The 17,951-nt window shown below is 35.5% G+C and overlaps 2 protein-coding genes across 2 annotated transcripts in view; both read right to left on the bottom strand.

Annotated features, from left to right (window-relative positions):
• The window catches only part of LOC137399609 (cytochrome P450 2C20-like), a 79,193-nt gene that overhangs the window by 51,895 nt on the left and 9,347 nt on the right, over window positions 1-17,951 (bottom strand). The window lies entirely within an intron of this gene.
• LOC137401021 (glycoprotein 3-alpha-L-fucosyltransferase A-like) lies at window positions 309-15,138 on the bottom strand. Its single transcript, XM_068087365.1, has 3 exons — window positions 15,035-15,138; window positions 3,627-3,912; window positions 309-793 (listed from the first exon to the last, which is right to left on the bottom strand). Exons 1-3 carry the CDS (start codon window positions 15,047-15,049, stop codon window positions 309-311), a joined length of 786 nt encoding a protein of 261 aa, XP_067943466.1. The 5' UTR covers window positions 15,050-15,138.

The following is a 17,951-nucleotide window of genomic DNA, read 5'->3' on the forward strand; positions in this document are numbered from 1 at the left end:
ATATTTATATATACTATATATAAATATACTTGCTGTAATAAATATACTAAGGTGTAGCTAAACATAACAATGATTTGAGACTAAACTGAAACTAAACTGAAAGAGATGGCAAGAGAAGGCAGAAAACAGAGCTGTAAAGAAGTGAGCTATAAAGCCTAAACCGTAAAACAGTCATTCTCAAAAACTAGTGATTGCAAAAGAAAGAGAAATTGAAAGAAATATACTTGCTATTTAATCCTGTTTGTGTAATGCTAACCAATTTAGTAAATAGATATTTCTGTATAGTTTTGAATAATGCGCAAATGCTTTTAACGAATTGGCTCTGGGATCAAATCGCAACTCATTTTTCTGCTCCAATATCTTGAAAAGTTCTTCAAGTCTAGTCGGGTGTGGCACTTCTCGTTCGCCTGCTTACACATATAACAGTGCAAAGAGGTTCCGTTGAAACGTGGGACGATTTGATGTGTCTCTCTCCACTTATGGAAACTGTTGAACAGTTCTCTGTCTCCATCAACTCGGTGCATAAGCTCTGCCAGAGCACGAACGCTAGTAAAGTTCCTAGTGTGTAGAAAAGAGTTGGGTGGAGCAAACTTGGTGTATTCCTCGAGTCGTGCTCCTAGGGCTATAGGAATATTATAACTGTCAGAGGTGAGAGTATTCCAAAATTTCTCTGTGATATACTCAGAGCATATGCTGTTTTCAAAGGCTAAGTAGAATTTGTACTTTATCCTTAGTTCTCTGTAGCAGGTGAGGTTATTGACAGCACAGCTGTCTGAAATACCTGAGCACTTGCCTACAAGCAAAACGTACTTGAGCATAGTATAATATAATATAATTATAGTAAAAGCAAAACGTATTATAACCTGAGGATTAAAGGCCATTTTTGGCTAATAAACAAGCTAAAGTGCTGTTGCATGAGACTTTCAAAGGAGCACCAGCATACAGTGTAAAAAGAACAAATTCTTGGAACACTAGATCATCTGGTATAAAACAGACAAAATTATCAGTTAATTTCATTGATGCTAGCATTTCATTTTTGGTTTTTAATCATGATTAAAAGAATAGATATGCGACCATAAAAATGTGTTACTAAACATGCCGTTTGGCTGCTATAAAAACAAGCCAAAGTGTGGGGTTCACACCACAGTTTACATTCTCTTTTATGCATTTGAGAAGTTATGTTCACTTATACATACTAGAGCTTTTTTATGATTGGTTGTTTCTTTCATTAACCTTGACTTAGCTTATAGCAGCAAGCTGGTCATTCCAGTGACTTATTTTAAAAACACTGTGATTCTATCGACAAAAAGAGCTTAGATTGACGCAGTATTAATGGCAGATAGAACAGAATCATTCAATATGCCCAGTCATAAGATGTAATAATACAGAGACCTTTCTGAAATATATTTGTAGCAACTTTCCATAGACAATTCTATGTACCTTGAAACTTTTTGTTCTGTCATTTTATCTTTGGTAAATTATGAAATATAAAACGATAAATTTGCAAAGTACCAGTAGCTTCTTATCTATCTTTATATATATTTCTCAAAGTTTGCATGTATGTGGGTTTGTGTGTAGTTCCAGCTATAGCTATTAAAATGTTGAAATAAAGAATCCATATCACAGATTTTATCTCAGACCCTCTGGCTAGCCAATCCGATGCCTTAAGCCCGGTTCCCATATATGCCGCAAAGCACCGGCGACAGCACCGCAGACTATTGCGGTAAAATGGGAACCTTTTTACCGCAATAGTCTGCGGTAAAAAGGCGGTGCACTGCCTTTTTGCCGCAATCCACTGGCGGTGCACTGCCGGCATCCACCGGCAGTTCACCGCCGGTGGATGCCGGCGGTCAACGCAAGAGTTTGCACATGTTCAAATTTCGCAAACGGCGCGGGCAAAACATTCCCGAAATGCACCGTACGGGTAAAGGTCACCATTATAGGAACGGCACGGCGAGCAAAAATTTTATTTGATTACGCAATTATGTTTACGATATTATTAACAATGTGGCTTTATGTGAACATATCCCGCAGAGCCCAGAGCGCAAGCATTTTACTGCGCATGTTACCGCCGGAGTCTAGCAATCGATATGGGAACCAGGCTTTAGCAATTCAGCCACACCAGCTTGATGGATTCATTAGCCGATATATGTGGTTATATGGGAACGAACACACTACTGCTCTCTGCCATGACAGAAAGTGATGACGTAATGTCATGAGAAGCGTAGTTCATATTAGTAAGCTCGCTCAAATTATCCATTGGTAATGTGCCAAGCTAATAGATAGTGGCAGGCAACTTTCTTTATCTCTCATTGTTTATAAGCTAATTTTTTTGCCCTGGCAATGCCAGGTAGCACAGCTAGTATTGATATATAATCCAGTTTTTGTCATCCTGGCTGTCGTCGCTCGTAAGACCAGTTGATAGCAATTGCTTAAAATATGGTTATGCTCACAATTATTCCATAGTGTGGCCAAATGGCTGCATGGTTTAGTAGTAGTGCGCTTGGTTTGACATTCGTGGATATGAATGTACGAGTTTCATTTCTGTGAGTTGCAGTCTTTTTTCCAACAGTCTTAGCTGGCTTCAGACAAACATGGCTCTTATTATAGTAAAAATTAAAATACTAGCTTAAGTTACTAGCTTAAATTACGCAAATTCATTAGGTGTAAAAACTTAGCCAATGGTAACTACATTACTTGACACTGTTTATAAGTTGTTTTAAATCCTGAATGAATGTGTAGCATAAGAAGTAAGAAATGACTTTCAAAAATCTGTTTTCGCTATGCCTCGAGTTTTTGAATATTTGAATTAAACATTGGCCGGAGGCATACAGAAATAAACAAACACCTTTATTTGAAAGTTAAACTGGTAAATGACGTTATATATGTTGATTAAAATTAAATGTTTGATGGAAATATTTTGTTATTACCCATGCAACGCGGGGCGTTCAGCTAGTAAATGTTTATTAGCAACGCGGGGCGTTCAGCTAGTAAATGTTTATTAGCAACGCGGGGCGTTCAGCTTGTAAATGTTTATTAGCAATGCTGGGCGTTCAGCTAGTAAATGTTTATTAGCAACGCGGGGCGTTCAACTAGTAAATGTTTATTAGCAACGCGGGGCGTTCAGCTAGTAAATGTTTATTAGCAACGCGGGGCGTTCAGCTAGTAAATGTTTATTAGCAATGCGGGGCGTTCAGCTAGTAAATGTTTATTAGCAACGCGGGGCGTTCAACTAGTAAATGTTTATTAGCAACGCGGGGCGTTCAACTAGTAAATGTTTATTAGCAACGCGGGGCGTTCAACTAGTAAATGTTTATTAGCAACGCGGGGCGTTCAGCTAGTAAATGTTTATTAGCAACGCGGGGCATTCAACTAGTAAATGTTTATTAGCAACGCGGGGCGTTCAGCTAGTAAATGTTTATTAGCAACGCGGGGTGCTCAACTAGTAAATGTTTACTAGCAACGCGGGGTGCTCAACTAGTAAATGTTTATTAGCAACGCCGGGCGTTCAGCTAGTAAATGTGTATTAAAAGGTTTGGCATGTTTGACATTTATAATACAAGCAAACATGCCGTTTCCTCCACTTTAATACAAACAGCAGCTTTATATTACTTTTCGGCCGTCACCAATACATTCCTTACCAAATATGTCAATGGTGATGTTGTACTTTTGAAGCTCACGCACATAAGCATCTCTACCAGACGCTGCATCGCAGTGAGAAACAAACCACAGAGCCATCTTTGCTTTTCCTTTTGAATAATCAATAGTAGAGCTGGTGACACCAGCTTTATGTTTCACCCCGGGGATGTAGGAAAGACTGAAGTCTGAGTCGAGGAGATACGTGGAGGAAATGTTGAAAAACCCATTTAGTGGTTGCAGCTCCTCATCAGCATGGCTATGTACTGGTGACTCCTATAGAAAATTTAAGATTGTTGTTTATTTCGAACTTATAAACACTAAATAAATACAGTCAACAGGTATGTAAAACTAAATTTAACCCCCTCCTCCAAAACTTAAGCTTTAAAACTGAGGCTATAGTGATCTGCCTGAATCATTGCTTTGGGAAAAATTGATTTTGGCAGAAAACCTAATTGAAAACCTAATAATAAAACAACAGATAAAAAACATAGTGACATAAAAAAGTTTTATTAATAGTCATTTAATATATAAAACGCTGCCATTTTTGGAGTAAAGTGAAGAAAAAAGATTTCTTTGTTGATCAATTTAAATAACTTTAAGTAACTGATTTCAGCATCAAGATGAGCTGTTTATTATTAGTAATTCGTTGCCCTAGAACTATGATGACAGTGACCCGACTCATATTGATAAGCAATCAGGCATTATCCGGAACAAAACTGCCAAAGTTGCTTTTTGGAGTCGTCTGCTCTTCAATGGCTAACTGTTGATCTTCCTCATAACTTTCCCTGGATCAAATAAGCTACATAGTAATTAAAGCTGCTAGAGGTATCACAGTTACACATAGCTGAATTTTACTTTTTGCATTAGTGGGACAACTCATACTATAGTATCAGCAAAGTGCAAAAATTTGCAGTACGCTGATATCGTTGCTAAGAGTAGGGAGTTGTGCTCCCTCTAAAATGGGCCCAAGTTTATAGCCATCGGCAGAGAGCTTTCTGGCTTGTCACTATTTCTGCGCTTTTCTGAGAAAAAGCTCAGTCTGTAAGTTGCTATTATGCAGGTTTCTGGGGGTCTGAATATGAGGGCCTGATAAGGTTCAGATGTTGGATCCTTTGGCCTTCTGTTAAGACCCGGACTCAACACGGACTAAAACCAGTCACCTACCATCACACGACTGAGAAGAAAAACTTTTACAACAATGACTGTAAATCTAAAAGTTTGGTCAGCTATATACCAATAGGTTTTTTAATCTTAGAAAAGTTTTAAATAAAGTTTTTTTCTAAATTTCGTAACAATTTTGTCATTCGTTGTCGTCCTTCTCAACGAGTAAAAGGTAACCACGCAATATGACTTGCTTTAGCTCCAATCTCAAGATGAAAACTGGACAACTTTGAATGCCTCATGGTAAAACACTGCTGCTTGTAAACTGATATGAAGAAACAAATCCAACTTTTCCTTTTGATGATTTTTAAAAATCTATTTTAAAACATATTTCTTTGTGACATTTAGCTGTTTCATCCATCAACCATTACTGATGATTGTGAGCTGAGCGTTATTAGCAGATATTTTTAACATCTAGTGAAAATACTTAAAAATAATTTGCCATAGGCAGATACCTCGTGCCATTATCTTCTCCAATTGTTTGAATTATATATTTGATGAGTTTTCTATGGAGGTAACCTAGGTGGTTTTTCATACCCTGCTTCTGGTTTGTTGTCAGAGTTTCTTCCTTTAGAACAGAAGCTATTTTAGGCCAAATGCCCCAAACTAGTGACGTACTGTTTTCATCCCTTCTGCTAACCCCTGTTCTTATATGGGGGTTCACACTATATTGCCATAATACCGACATATTATGTCGGGGATAATCATACAAACAATCATCTGTGTCATAGCGTTCTCATTACACAAAGCGGTGAAGAAAACTGTAACATACTAGTCCAGCAGCAACTGTCAAAAAAGAAAATAAAAATTGAGCAATCTCTCACGATCAATTATCATAGTCGAAGTAATGCACATTGCATACACTGCCGTGGGTGCTGTGCAAACTATTGGCACATTTTGACAGCTGCATAGTTTCCTGTCGTATCCGGGTTGCTTCGTCGATGCCATTCGTTTATGAAAAGGAAAACTCCGACATACATCTATATATTGTGAACCAACTTTTAGGAGCAGACCTGGTTCAATGGTTAGGATGTTGGCTTATAATCACTAGGTCAGTGGTTCAAATCACATTGGTGGCATTAGGAAAGGCATCCAACCATAATAGCTCCTGTGCCCAATCTGGTTGGGTCGGCAGTAACCAAACCAGCTCCCCATCTGAAATTCAGTGTGGATGAGAAAAAGGCTAAAAACCCTGCAGGACTAACAACAAAACCTGAAAAAGGGCTGAGGAGCTTCTCTGCGAGCCAACAGAGAGCTAGCTAGAGATGTTGTCTCGACAAAAGTACCCATTCGAAAGCAATGACAAACCAATATCGAAACCTGTCAAACATAGTCATAGCTATCGGTAGTGAGAGAGAACCATGATTGCCTACGCCCTCACAGGAAATAGTTCTTTTCAGAAAAAGAAGAGAGTGCTAACCCTTATTCTATTGTGTTTAAAATGCTAAACCCTCCAGTGAATTAAAAACCCCTTGTAACACATGCAGTATTATGGTAACAATAGTAGATTCTCCTACAACGTATATAATTCGTTTCAAGAATGCTTGCGTTATAAGGATTTTACGTTAAAAAACAGTAAAATATATGAAAACTGCCTAATCTGTTCTAAGATATTACCAGACTTACTCTTTTGGTCTTACAAAAAGGAAAAAACGACACTTAACTTTGTAATTTATTGGTTTTACCGCTACTGTAATTTATTGGTTTGTATTGACAACTTTTTTCCTTTTTCTTATTACTTTCACTCGTTTTGTAGTCTATGATTTTAGGTAATTTTACAATAATTTAAGGGCATCGCATAGTTCAAAAACCATTGACAATGATTTGTTCCTTTTCCCTAGACAACAATGTTTATTTTGCACAAAAATGATAGTTAACATTTTATACATCTGCAATAAATTGAAACAAAAAGTACTTTATACTATAGAAACAGTCTGTCATCTATCTGTTTTCAGATGTCAAGTTTATAATAAAAGATAGCTTTCGGCGATACTCTAGCTTGAGACTTTCAATTAGGTAAATCTCAATCATTCGAATTGGTAGGCCCATCGATCGCCTGTACATATTTTGCAACAATTGCATGGCAACCTATTCTCTATGCTTTGTCGACATATCTGACGATCTAACATGGTAAACTAGATTGTCACAGAACCTGCATCAATAATAGAGTGAACACTCTAAGTATGTCGTTTTTTCTTTCCCAAGTGCGACAAAAGAAAAAGCAATATTTTAAGACCAACTACAAGATTCAAGTTACTCAAATAGAGTTTGAGAACTTGCACTGACTTGACACTTTGTGTTAAGTTTTTGGACTATAGACTTTTTTATGTAGAACCAAGCAAAACCTTTACATAAAATATTTACGTTATGTGGAATTCATGTTATAGAAGTTATATGTTATACATGTAACAACATTTATTGAACTACAAAGTGTCTCTTGGACAGTAGAAATCATGAAGTCAGGCCTGGTTCAGGCCTATGTCGTACGCATAACGTGCGAGGTGCTGCCCTCTGCTGAGCAAACCTATGCAGTTACGCAATTGATGTGAGCTAAATAGCTATGAAATTGCAGGATGGAGCAACTAATTCGTGCTCGCACTCCACGAGAGCTTTTTCCAGCGCAGTCCCACACGGGTTTGCTCTGCTAGGCTAAGATTGATGCGAATCAAGTAAATCAATGTGAATTGATGTGAATGTGCACCTCGTAATTTCAAGCTCATTGTGTGGTTTTGTCCCTCTACTGCAAAAAGGATGAGTCAAGGACTTTGTTCATTTACTAACAATGTAAGGTCTCTGTTTTCATGAGTTTGTTGTAGTTATCAAATCTTCCCACGACAAAACACAAGCGAAGCGATTGTTTGGGAACTTTATGAGAAATGCATATGTGCACACAACTCAAGAAAATTATTCATCAACACCGTCGCAAACCCTTGTACCAAAATCTCATCAACAAATTTAACCATTTTTCAATGGAGTCGTGTTAGTATAATAACGATACAAAACACATATAAACCTATTTAAATATGTTACCAAGTCTTTGAAATTTGCAGACAATATCCTAAACCTTACTCATCTGATCCGATAATACATAACTAGACAGATTAATTTGGCCTAAAATCGTTATTAAAACCTGACAAGCTTATTTTAATCAAAATTAGGACCGGCTAACGAAACGCCGATAAAGGCGTGCGACCGAGAGTAGAACCATTAAGTTGTGCATATTTCATGAGAAAAACGTGCACATTTCACCAGTCTATATGGCATTGTCCAATTGCAAAACGTTTCTAATATCTTTCCGTTTTTAATATCTTGCAAAAGTATTCAATTATACGAATAATTATTTGATTTTATAAAATTATTATAAGATTTAATTATAAGAATAATCATTCGAGTTTAATTATCTGAAGGTTTTTGTAATAAACATAGACCGTTTGAGGCGTAGACTGATTTACAGGTACGAAATTGTGGTACACAGTTTATCAGCCTATTTTTTTGTCCATTTACTTAAAGTTTCATTGAATTATGTAGAACGTTAGCCAAAATTTTTGACATCTTATGTACAAGCTAGGGCCGAACTGCAATGCCCCTTTCTGACGAGAACAATTTTTTATTTTGCTCCAGTTTGCAGAAAACTTCAAGATGCGTTACTGCTTATGCTCGCTTTCTGTTACAGATCGCTATCAAAACCATTCTACATTCAACGCAACCAACTTTCAAACTGTGTATATTACACAGCAGCTTGCCATTCTACTTCTAATACTGCATTTCTCCTATTGAAGGGGAGAGATATAAACATAAAATCTTTTCCTTTCATTATTGCTGTTTGTTGTACATAATAACACCCAGTACATTACAGCTACCATTGCAGCTACCATTGCAGTTATCCTATTGCACTGCAGTGCCATTTGACTGCTAATATTGCATTTCTCAACCAGCAGTACCCTTTCTTTTTTCCAATATCACTTTGTTCGTGCGCTGTATGCCAGGGGAATTTCTAGTGTATAAATATAGAGGTTTTTTTCACTGTTGTTGACACACAATTTATGGAAGAGATATCTGTCAAACACTCATCTCTTAAATGGTTGAATCGATCATTCTATTTTATTACACATGTAATCTGTACATACAGTATATCAACACATATAATATTTAAAAATTTCAGCTTGTTACATCCTGTCTGCAAATAGAGGCACTTCTGCAATAAGGCTTGATCATCATTATCATGAAAGAAATACGGAGATATTAAGTTTTATATAAAACAAGCATTAAACAGTATTGTTTAATGCTTGTGTTAAATAAGCGTTTAATGTAATAATTTTTTATTTGCTGCCTGTTTTCTTTTGTTTAATATTTTTAACAATAAGAAAGTAGTGATTCTACTTTTTTCTTTTTTGGGAACTGGCATCTTTAGCAGATTTAAATAGCAAAAGACGCTACTAACATAGTCTCGTGATTTCTTAAAACTTGAGACGCAATTTACGTGAAGTTGAGCGCCGAAACGCATAAATGATTATTCAAAAATCTTAGTTTGAACTGGCCAATTGATTCTATCAGCTAGTCGGCCTATAGACATTAGCCTTTGAGAACATAATCATATGCATAATCATAATCATAATCATAATCATAATCAATAATCAATAATCATATGAACTCGCTTCTATAGAGAATAATAATGCTTATACTTTCAAAGAATAAACAACAGATACATTTCAATATAGGCTAGTCACGCCCTAGCCAGGCTTGAAGGTTTGCTTTGTTTTTAAAACTTTTTATTCAAATCTTTAACCACAGTATTGACCAATGACATTGATATAGAGCTTGACTCTAGCAATCTCTTTTTTTAACATGTTAGAGGATGGAAAGGAGATTAGCCTATACAAATTTCTCTAAAAATCACCTGCAACTATTAAATAGATGACGGATATTAATAAAACATCAAATGCCTGTTTAGTCATTGTTTATTGATTTTTCAACTACCCACCACCCCCTCCCTCCGGGCTTGTGTAAAAAATAGCCTACTGCACCTAATAACCTGTGCCAACTATTTTACTTTGTATTCACGTTATACTTGAATAATGGAAGCTATAATCGAAGCATACCAAGAACTTATCAAAATTAAAACCCTTTTAAGAAAATCAACTGATGAAATCATGATAACATCATTATAGGCTAGTAGTCATTTACTGAGACAGTGTAGCTGGTGACCTAATAGCCAATAGAAAGATTTGCCAATGTTACGTTATACAATGATTTACATTATACAACAGTAAAATACATGAAAACTGCCTAATCTGTTCTAAGATATTACTAGACTTACCCTTTTGGTCTTACAAAAAGGAAAAAACTACACTTAACTTTGTAATCTATTGGTTTTACCGTGACTGTAATTTATTGGTTTTACCATGACTGTAATTTATTGGTTTGTCTTGACAACTTTTTTCCTTTTTCTTATTACTTTCACTCGTTTTATAGTCCATGATTATGGTAATTTTACAATAATTTAAGGGCAGCGCATAGTTCAAAAACCATTGACAATGATTTGTTCCTTTTCCCTAGACAACAATGTTTATTTTGCACAAAAATGATAGTTAACATTTTATACATCTGCAATAAATTGAAACAAAAAGTACTTTGTACTATAGAAACAGTCTGTCGTCTATCTGTTTTCAGATGCCAAGTTTATAATAAAAGATAGCTTTCGGCGATACTCTAGCTTGAGACATTCAATTAGGTAAATCTCAATCATTCGAATTGGTAGGCCCATCGATCGCCTGTACATATTTCGGAACAATTGCATGGCAACCTATTCTCTATGCTTTGTCGACATATCTGACGATCTAACATGGTAAACTAGATTGTCACAGAACCTGCATCAATAATAGAGTGAACACTCTAAGTATGTCGTTTTTTCTTTCCCAAGTGCGACAAAAGAAAAAGCAATATTTTAAGACCAACTACAAGATTCAAGTTACTCAAATAGAGTTTGAGAACTTGCACTGACTTGACACTTTGTGTTAAGTTTTTGGACTATAAACTTTTTTATGTAGAACCAAGCAAAACCTTTACATAAAATATTTACGTTATGTGGAATTCATGTTATAGAAGTTATATGTTATACATGTAACAACATTTATTGAACTACAGAGTGTCTCTTGGACAGTAGAAATCATGAAGTCAGGCCTGGTTCAGGCCTATGTCGTACGCATAACGTGCGAGGTGCTGCCCTCTGCTGAGCAAACCTATGCAGTTACGCAATTGATGTGAGCTAAATAGCTATGAAATTGCAGGATGGAGCAACTAATTCGTGCTCGCACTCCACGAGAGCTTTTTCCAGCGCAGTCCCACACGGGTTTGCTCTGCTAGGCTAAGATTGATGCGAATCAAGTAAATCAATGTGAATTGATGTGAATGTGCACCTCGTAATTTCAAGCTCATTGTGTGGTTTTGTCCCTCTACTGCAAAAAGGATGAGTCAAGGACTTTGTTCATTTACTAACAATGTAAGGTCTCTGTTTTCATGAGTTTGTTGTAGTTATCAAATCTTCCCACGACAAAACACAAGCGAAGCGATTGTTTGGGAACTTTATGAGAAATGCATATGTGCACACAACTCAAGAAAATTATTCATCAACACCGTCGCAAACCCTTGTACCAAAATCTCATCAACAAATTTAACCATTTTTCAATGGAGTCGTGTTAGTATAATAACGATACAAAACACATATAAACCTATTTAAATATGTTACCAAGTCTTTGAAATTTGCAGACAATATCCTAAACCTTACTCATCTGATCCGATAATACATAACTAGACAGATTAATTTGGCCTAAAATCGTTATTAAAACCTGACAAGCTTTTTTTAATCAAAATTAGGACCGGCTAATGAAACGCCGATAAAGGCGTGCGACCGAGAGTAGAACCATTAAGTTGTGCATATTTCATGAGAAAAACGTGCACATTTCACCAGTCTATGGCATTGTCCAACTGCTAAAGGTTTCTAATATTTTTCCGTTTTTAATATCTTGCAAAAGTATTCAATTATAAGAATAATTATTCAGTTTTATAAAATTATTATAAGATTTAATTATAAGAATAATTATTCGAATTTAATTATCAGAAGGTTTCTGTAATAAATGTAGGCCGTTTGAGGCGTAGACCGATCTACAGGTACGAAATTGTGGTACACAGTTTATCAGCCTATTTTTTGTTCATTTACTTAAAGTTTCATTAAATTATGTAGAACGTTAGCCAAAATTCTTGACATCTTATGTACAAGCTAGGGCCGAACTACAATGCCCCTTTATGACGAAAGCAATTTTTTATTTTGCTCCAATTTGCAAAAAACTTCAAGATGCGTTACCGCTGATGCTCGCTTTCTGTTACAGATCGCTATCAAAACTGTTCTACCTTCAACACAACCAACTTTCAAACTGTGTATATTACACAGCAGCTTGCCATTTTACTTCTAATACTGCATTTCTCCTATTGCAGGGGAGAGATATAAACATATAATCTTTTCCTTTCATTATTGCTGTTTGTTGAACATAATAACACCCAGTACATTACAGCTACCATTGCAGCTACGATTGCAGTTATCCTATTGCACTGCAGTGTGATTTGACTGCTAATATTTCATTTCTCAACCAGCAGTACTCTTTCTTTTTTCCAATATCACTTTGTTCGTGAGCTGTATGCCAGGAGAAATTCTAGTGTATAAATATGGAGGATTTTTTCACTGTTGTTGACACACAATTTATGGAAGAGATATCTGTCAAACACTCATCTCTTAAATGAGTGAATCGATCATTTTATTTTACTACACACGTACTCTGTACATACAGTATACATTTATCAACACATATCATATTTAAAAATTTCAGTTTGTTACATCGTGTCTGCAAATAGAGGCACTTCTGCAATAAGGCTTGATCATCATTATCATGAAAGAAATACGGAAATATTAAGTTTTATATAACACAAGCATTAAACAGTATTGTTTAATGCTTGTGTTAAATAAGCGTTTAATGTAATAATTTTTTATTTGCTGCCTGTTTCCTTTTGTTTAGTATTTTTAACAATAAGAAAGTAGTGAATCTACTTTTTTGTCTTTTGGGAAGTGGCATATTTAGCAGATTTAAATAGCAAGAGACGCTACTAACAAAGTCTCGTGATTTCTTAAAACTTGAGATACACTTTGCGTGAAGTTGAGCGCCGAAACGCATAAATGATTATTCAAAAATCTTAGTTTGAACTGGCCAAATGATTCTCTCAGCTAGTGTAGACATTAGCCTCAGTATAGACAGCTATAGACATTAGCCTTTAAGAACATAATCATATGCACAATCATAATCAATGATCATATGCACTCACTTCTATAGAGAATAATAATGCTTATTCTTTCAAAGAATAAACAACAGATACATTTCTATATAGGCTAGTCACACCCTAGCCAGGCTTGAAGTTTTGCTTTGTTGTGAAAAACCTTTTATTCAAATCATTTACCACAGTATTGACTAATGTTATTGATACAGGGCATGACTCTAGCAATCTCTTTTTTATAACATGTTAGAGGTTGGAAAGAAGATTAGCCTATAAAAATTTCTCTAAAAACCACCTGCAACTATTAAATAGATGACTATATTAATAAAAAATCAGATGGCTGTTTCGTCACTGTTTATTGATTTTTCAACTACCCACCCCCTCCCCTCCCACCCTTGTGTAAACAATACTGAACCTAATAACCTTTGTCAACTACTTTACTTTGTATTAACGTTATACTTGAATAATGGAAGCTATAATCGAAGCATACCAAGAACTTATCAAAACTAAAACCCTTTTAAGAAAATCGACTGATGAAATCATGATAACATCATAATAGGCTAGTAGCCATTTATTGAGACAGTGTAGCTGTTGACCTAATAGCCAATAGAAAGATTTGCCAATGTGAAGAAGCAGTTCTCGATGCAATAAGTTATTGTATTTGGTTTTCTTTTCACATGGCATCAAACGCTTTATAAAAAAAAAGCTTCAAAGTTGAAAGCTTTTGGCTTTTTTTAAACAATGAGTTTACATGCTCAGCATTTCAAGCAGAAAAAAATGACTTACCTTTTTGCTGTTCTAAGTGCTGTTTGAGGAGAAACGACACAACTTGCTGTTTGAGAATGCAATGCTCAAAATCGTTTGCTTTTATTGCTAGCAATTACAAACTAGTTAACAAACAATATCGTTTCTCATGACCTAAATGCCCCCTTCGAAATTATAGACTATTTACTTTAAAACAGGTTTAAAAGCATACCTACTCACAAAATCAACTAAAGATTTTCTTGTATATTGTTTGCTAAAAACAACTTTCAGGCATAATCGCCAGTGAATCATAATGCGCCAAACATGCTTTTTAAAAGCTTTTCATTTTTAGATTTGCATAAAGGTATCTCATTGGCTGAGCTCCCTTAAAACAGTTTATATTACTCACAGTTTGAAGCAAAGCCTGCAGAGTGCTTATAGAAGTGTTCATTTTTGGGATGTAACAAACAAAGAAAACCTTTAAACTTAATGGTTGCGAACTTGCTAAAAACTAACTATAGCAAAAAGGAAGAAACGAACAAATGCTTAGTTCACAAAAAACGAATTTTTTATGAAACCAGGGTCATTTCGCTTCACTCATTAATTCAACCAATGACAATGAGAACTATATTTTGCTTTAACCTGATCACCATTACATTGGTAAAAACAATTGACCAAAAGCGTATATCTAGTTTTGACTAATAGTGATGTGGCAAAAGCTATAATTACCAAATCACATTCAAACTCTGCGCTAACAATGTTACAAAACAGCATGGCTAGGTCACTACCAAAAAATTCTCTACAGATTCATCATTTTGACATAAACAAGAAGTTTCTGGATTTAGTAGCAGGTTTGTTCTTGTGTGAACTAAGTAAAACTATAACATAAAACTATGTGTGAACTAGGTATATAACTATTTATGAACTAGGTATACAACTATGTGTGAACTAGGCATATAACTATGTGGGAACTAGGTATATAACTATGTTTGAACTAAGTATACAACTATGTGTGAACTAGGCATATAACTATGTGTGAACTAGGTATACAACTATGTGTGAACTAGGCATGTAACTATGTGTGAACTAGGAATATAACTATGGGTGAGCTAGGCATACATCTCAACTAAAACTGAGCAAAATACAATGCTGAGACAATTTTATATTCTACCTGATTGAGCTCCATCCAAAGTTGGTCTTGTTTATGATAAGGTGGTAGGTCAGAAGTGTCTATGGGGTGAACATAGGGTCGATATGGTTCAGCAGTTAAGTTGCGCTTAAGTTCCCTTATTCTAAAGAGAACCAGGTCAGCAGTGGCTAATTCACTTCTATTTCCTGTTATCTCACAGTTCTGATAAGTACAACCTCGAAATGAGTTCGGAGTTATGCCCCACAACGGCTTTCGGGAGGTGAGACCCGTCCATGCTAGTATCAATCGTTTTTTGTTGATATCAGTTTCATTTTGTTTTGCTGAGGAAAGAAGACAAGATGCTGCTTGCGGCCTGATTGCAGGTGTCGCTGAGTTCTGTAGAGATACCTGACCATAAAGTGTTATTTTGGTTGCTGGGCTGCTTTTCTCAAACTCTTCATTACTCGAATTTTCACTTACCGTAAAACTCCTTGAAACATTTTTCATCAAACTCAGTTTTCTAAACCTTAGGACAGTGTCGATCTTAATAAATTTGGATTCGAAATACCTCGCAGAATAACTATTTGTTGTATCAGTAAGGTTAAAGGGCTTTGAATAAAATGTGTCTTTCCAGTGTTGACGAGCAAAGCTGTAAGTCCTGAGGTAGTAGCTTGAGAGTAGGTACTGGCTCCCTAAGAGTAACAAAAGAGCAAGAATTGATTGTCTCCAAGCTTTGATATCCATGTTTTGTTTTCTGAAATAGTTACAAAACATAACTGATAAACATCTGGCAGTATTGACCAATGATATTTTTATAGGGTTATTTCTATAGATATTTTCACTAAGGCAATCTCTTTTTCTATAGCAAGAGAAACATGTTAGAGGTTGAAAAAGAGACTGCATCATACAGGATTTGAACTTATGATAATCAGCTTTTCATCCCAACACTCTTATACCTGAGTTAGTTGCCCACCTTCCAGCATGGTAGAATAATCGTACACATTCTTACTCTCAGCCCTTTGTTGGTGCACCTGATGATCTCTCTTATCACTCGAGACTAGTACTAATATATAAATTAGTACTAGTACGTACTAGTACTAACATATATATTAGCACGTACTAGTACTAATATATATATATTAGTACTGGTACGTACTAGTACCAATATATATATTAGTACTAGTCTCAGGTGACATACCATGAGTTGCGTAGCGTGGCTTGTGACAGCATTTACGTATGACCAAGAACAGTGTGTAGTGCAAATTTGATGGGTTTCTTACAAAATGTTTCTGGTTTGTAAGTAACTAATTGTTTAGCCTATCATATCTGTACTTAAACCAAAGAAACAATCATCTGTGTCAATATGAAGCAAGTTTATAGTACATGCTGTGGTTAGTTTTGCTTTTCAATGACTTAATTTTTTTATCACGATTTTTTTGCACCGATTACTTGGATCAGGCATATTACACCGACACTCATCAGCATTGTAGATTAATAGACTTCTGATGTCTATTTATTTCTTCATATTGTTACTAGTGATATTGACTATTTTATTTTTTGCAGTAATAATAACACTGTAAGCGTAATAGTAGCAATAATTGAAATAGTGACTCGTTTGACTCGGAACAAGCTTATGCTGTTACTGATAACAATAGTGGAAAAGACCGGAAAAGTTTCTGATTACATTCTGCACTATATCCTTAGCACGTTTTATAGTCTAAGCTGGTGTAAAATTTTATGCGTGTCAAGTCTATCAAAATCTTGTCAATAGACTGCTATTTAAAAGTTATGACAACTTAAATGCACTATAGTCAAATACTAAGTTTTACTGAACATTTAATTGTATCCTAGTAAAAAAATTAATTTAGTAGGAAAAGAGTTTAAGACTGAATGAAGCTGTATGTCATCTATTTGATAGTTTAATCATATTGTAGAGAAATCAGCAATACTCAAAAGTTCTGCAATAGAGAATTGATTCTAAAGTTTGCTGTATGCTTACATACCTTTGCTATTTTAAGTTGTCAGCCAGTTTGGTCTTCAAGCCAATTTTGCTAAGCAGCTATTAGCCAGCTATAAGCAGTCTCAAACTGTCATTGGTCACTAGTGTACTAACTGAACAGGTTGATAAAAATAGGGCAGTTCAAAAGGTGCACAGCGTGTTTGGTTGCTTCTATTAGCATATTATGTAATTAAACCTGCGATGGGAAGCATTCAGTTTTTACAATGGAAGCATGATCTGTATTAAGATTAGCCGTCAACTACATGATGCTGGATGGCAGTTACAAAGAACTTTGTAACAAACATGATGAACTCCTGTCTGTTGTAGCGGAGTAGCTTATATTCTGACCTTTGCATCTCTTTGAAGACAAAATTTTATGTACAAATTATTTTAGGTTTTATAGCTATTTACACTTTAGCCCCATCTCATCAGAGTAGGTGTACCTGCACTTACCTGCACTTTCTGTGCTTTTGACATAGACGGGCTTGTCAGACGCCAACACTGCTTGCAGTTTAAAAAGACATAAAATCGGGTTTAAACGGTCCTTTAAGTCAAAATTTGAAAGATTTTTTTTCAGAGTGTATGGATTTTTTTGAGGTTCTACATGCTTATTAAATGGTCTCACTACCAGAATGTTTGTAGATTAAAATCAACAAAATTTGACTAAAGTTGAAAGTCTAAAAAAAGCAATGCCAAAACTTGACCTAGAATGAAGTCAGTATTTGTACATAGTGTTTATAATTAGTAAATATACGGTCATATAAGTGGATTGAGTAAACATAATATGTTTAGGTGAGATTAGGAAGCATTCAGAGATTCATGAAGAAATACAAAACAAGTATATGTCAGTAGAGACTCTTAGCACTGCAACTTGAACACAGCAATAGCTGGTGTCATAACGAGAGAGACAAACAGGAAGTTGCTACCAGTTAAGTCAAGTGAACGTTTTAACAGCGATCA

Source organism: Watersipora subatra, chromosome 7 (genome assembly GCF_963576615.1).
Source record: "Watersipora subatra chromosome 7, tzWatSuba1.1, whole genome shotgun sequence".
Classification (NCBI taxonomy): domain Eukaryota; kingdom Metazoa; phylum Bryozoa; class Gymnolaemata; order Cheilostomatida; family Watersiporidae; genus Watersipora; species Watersipora subatra.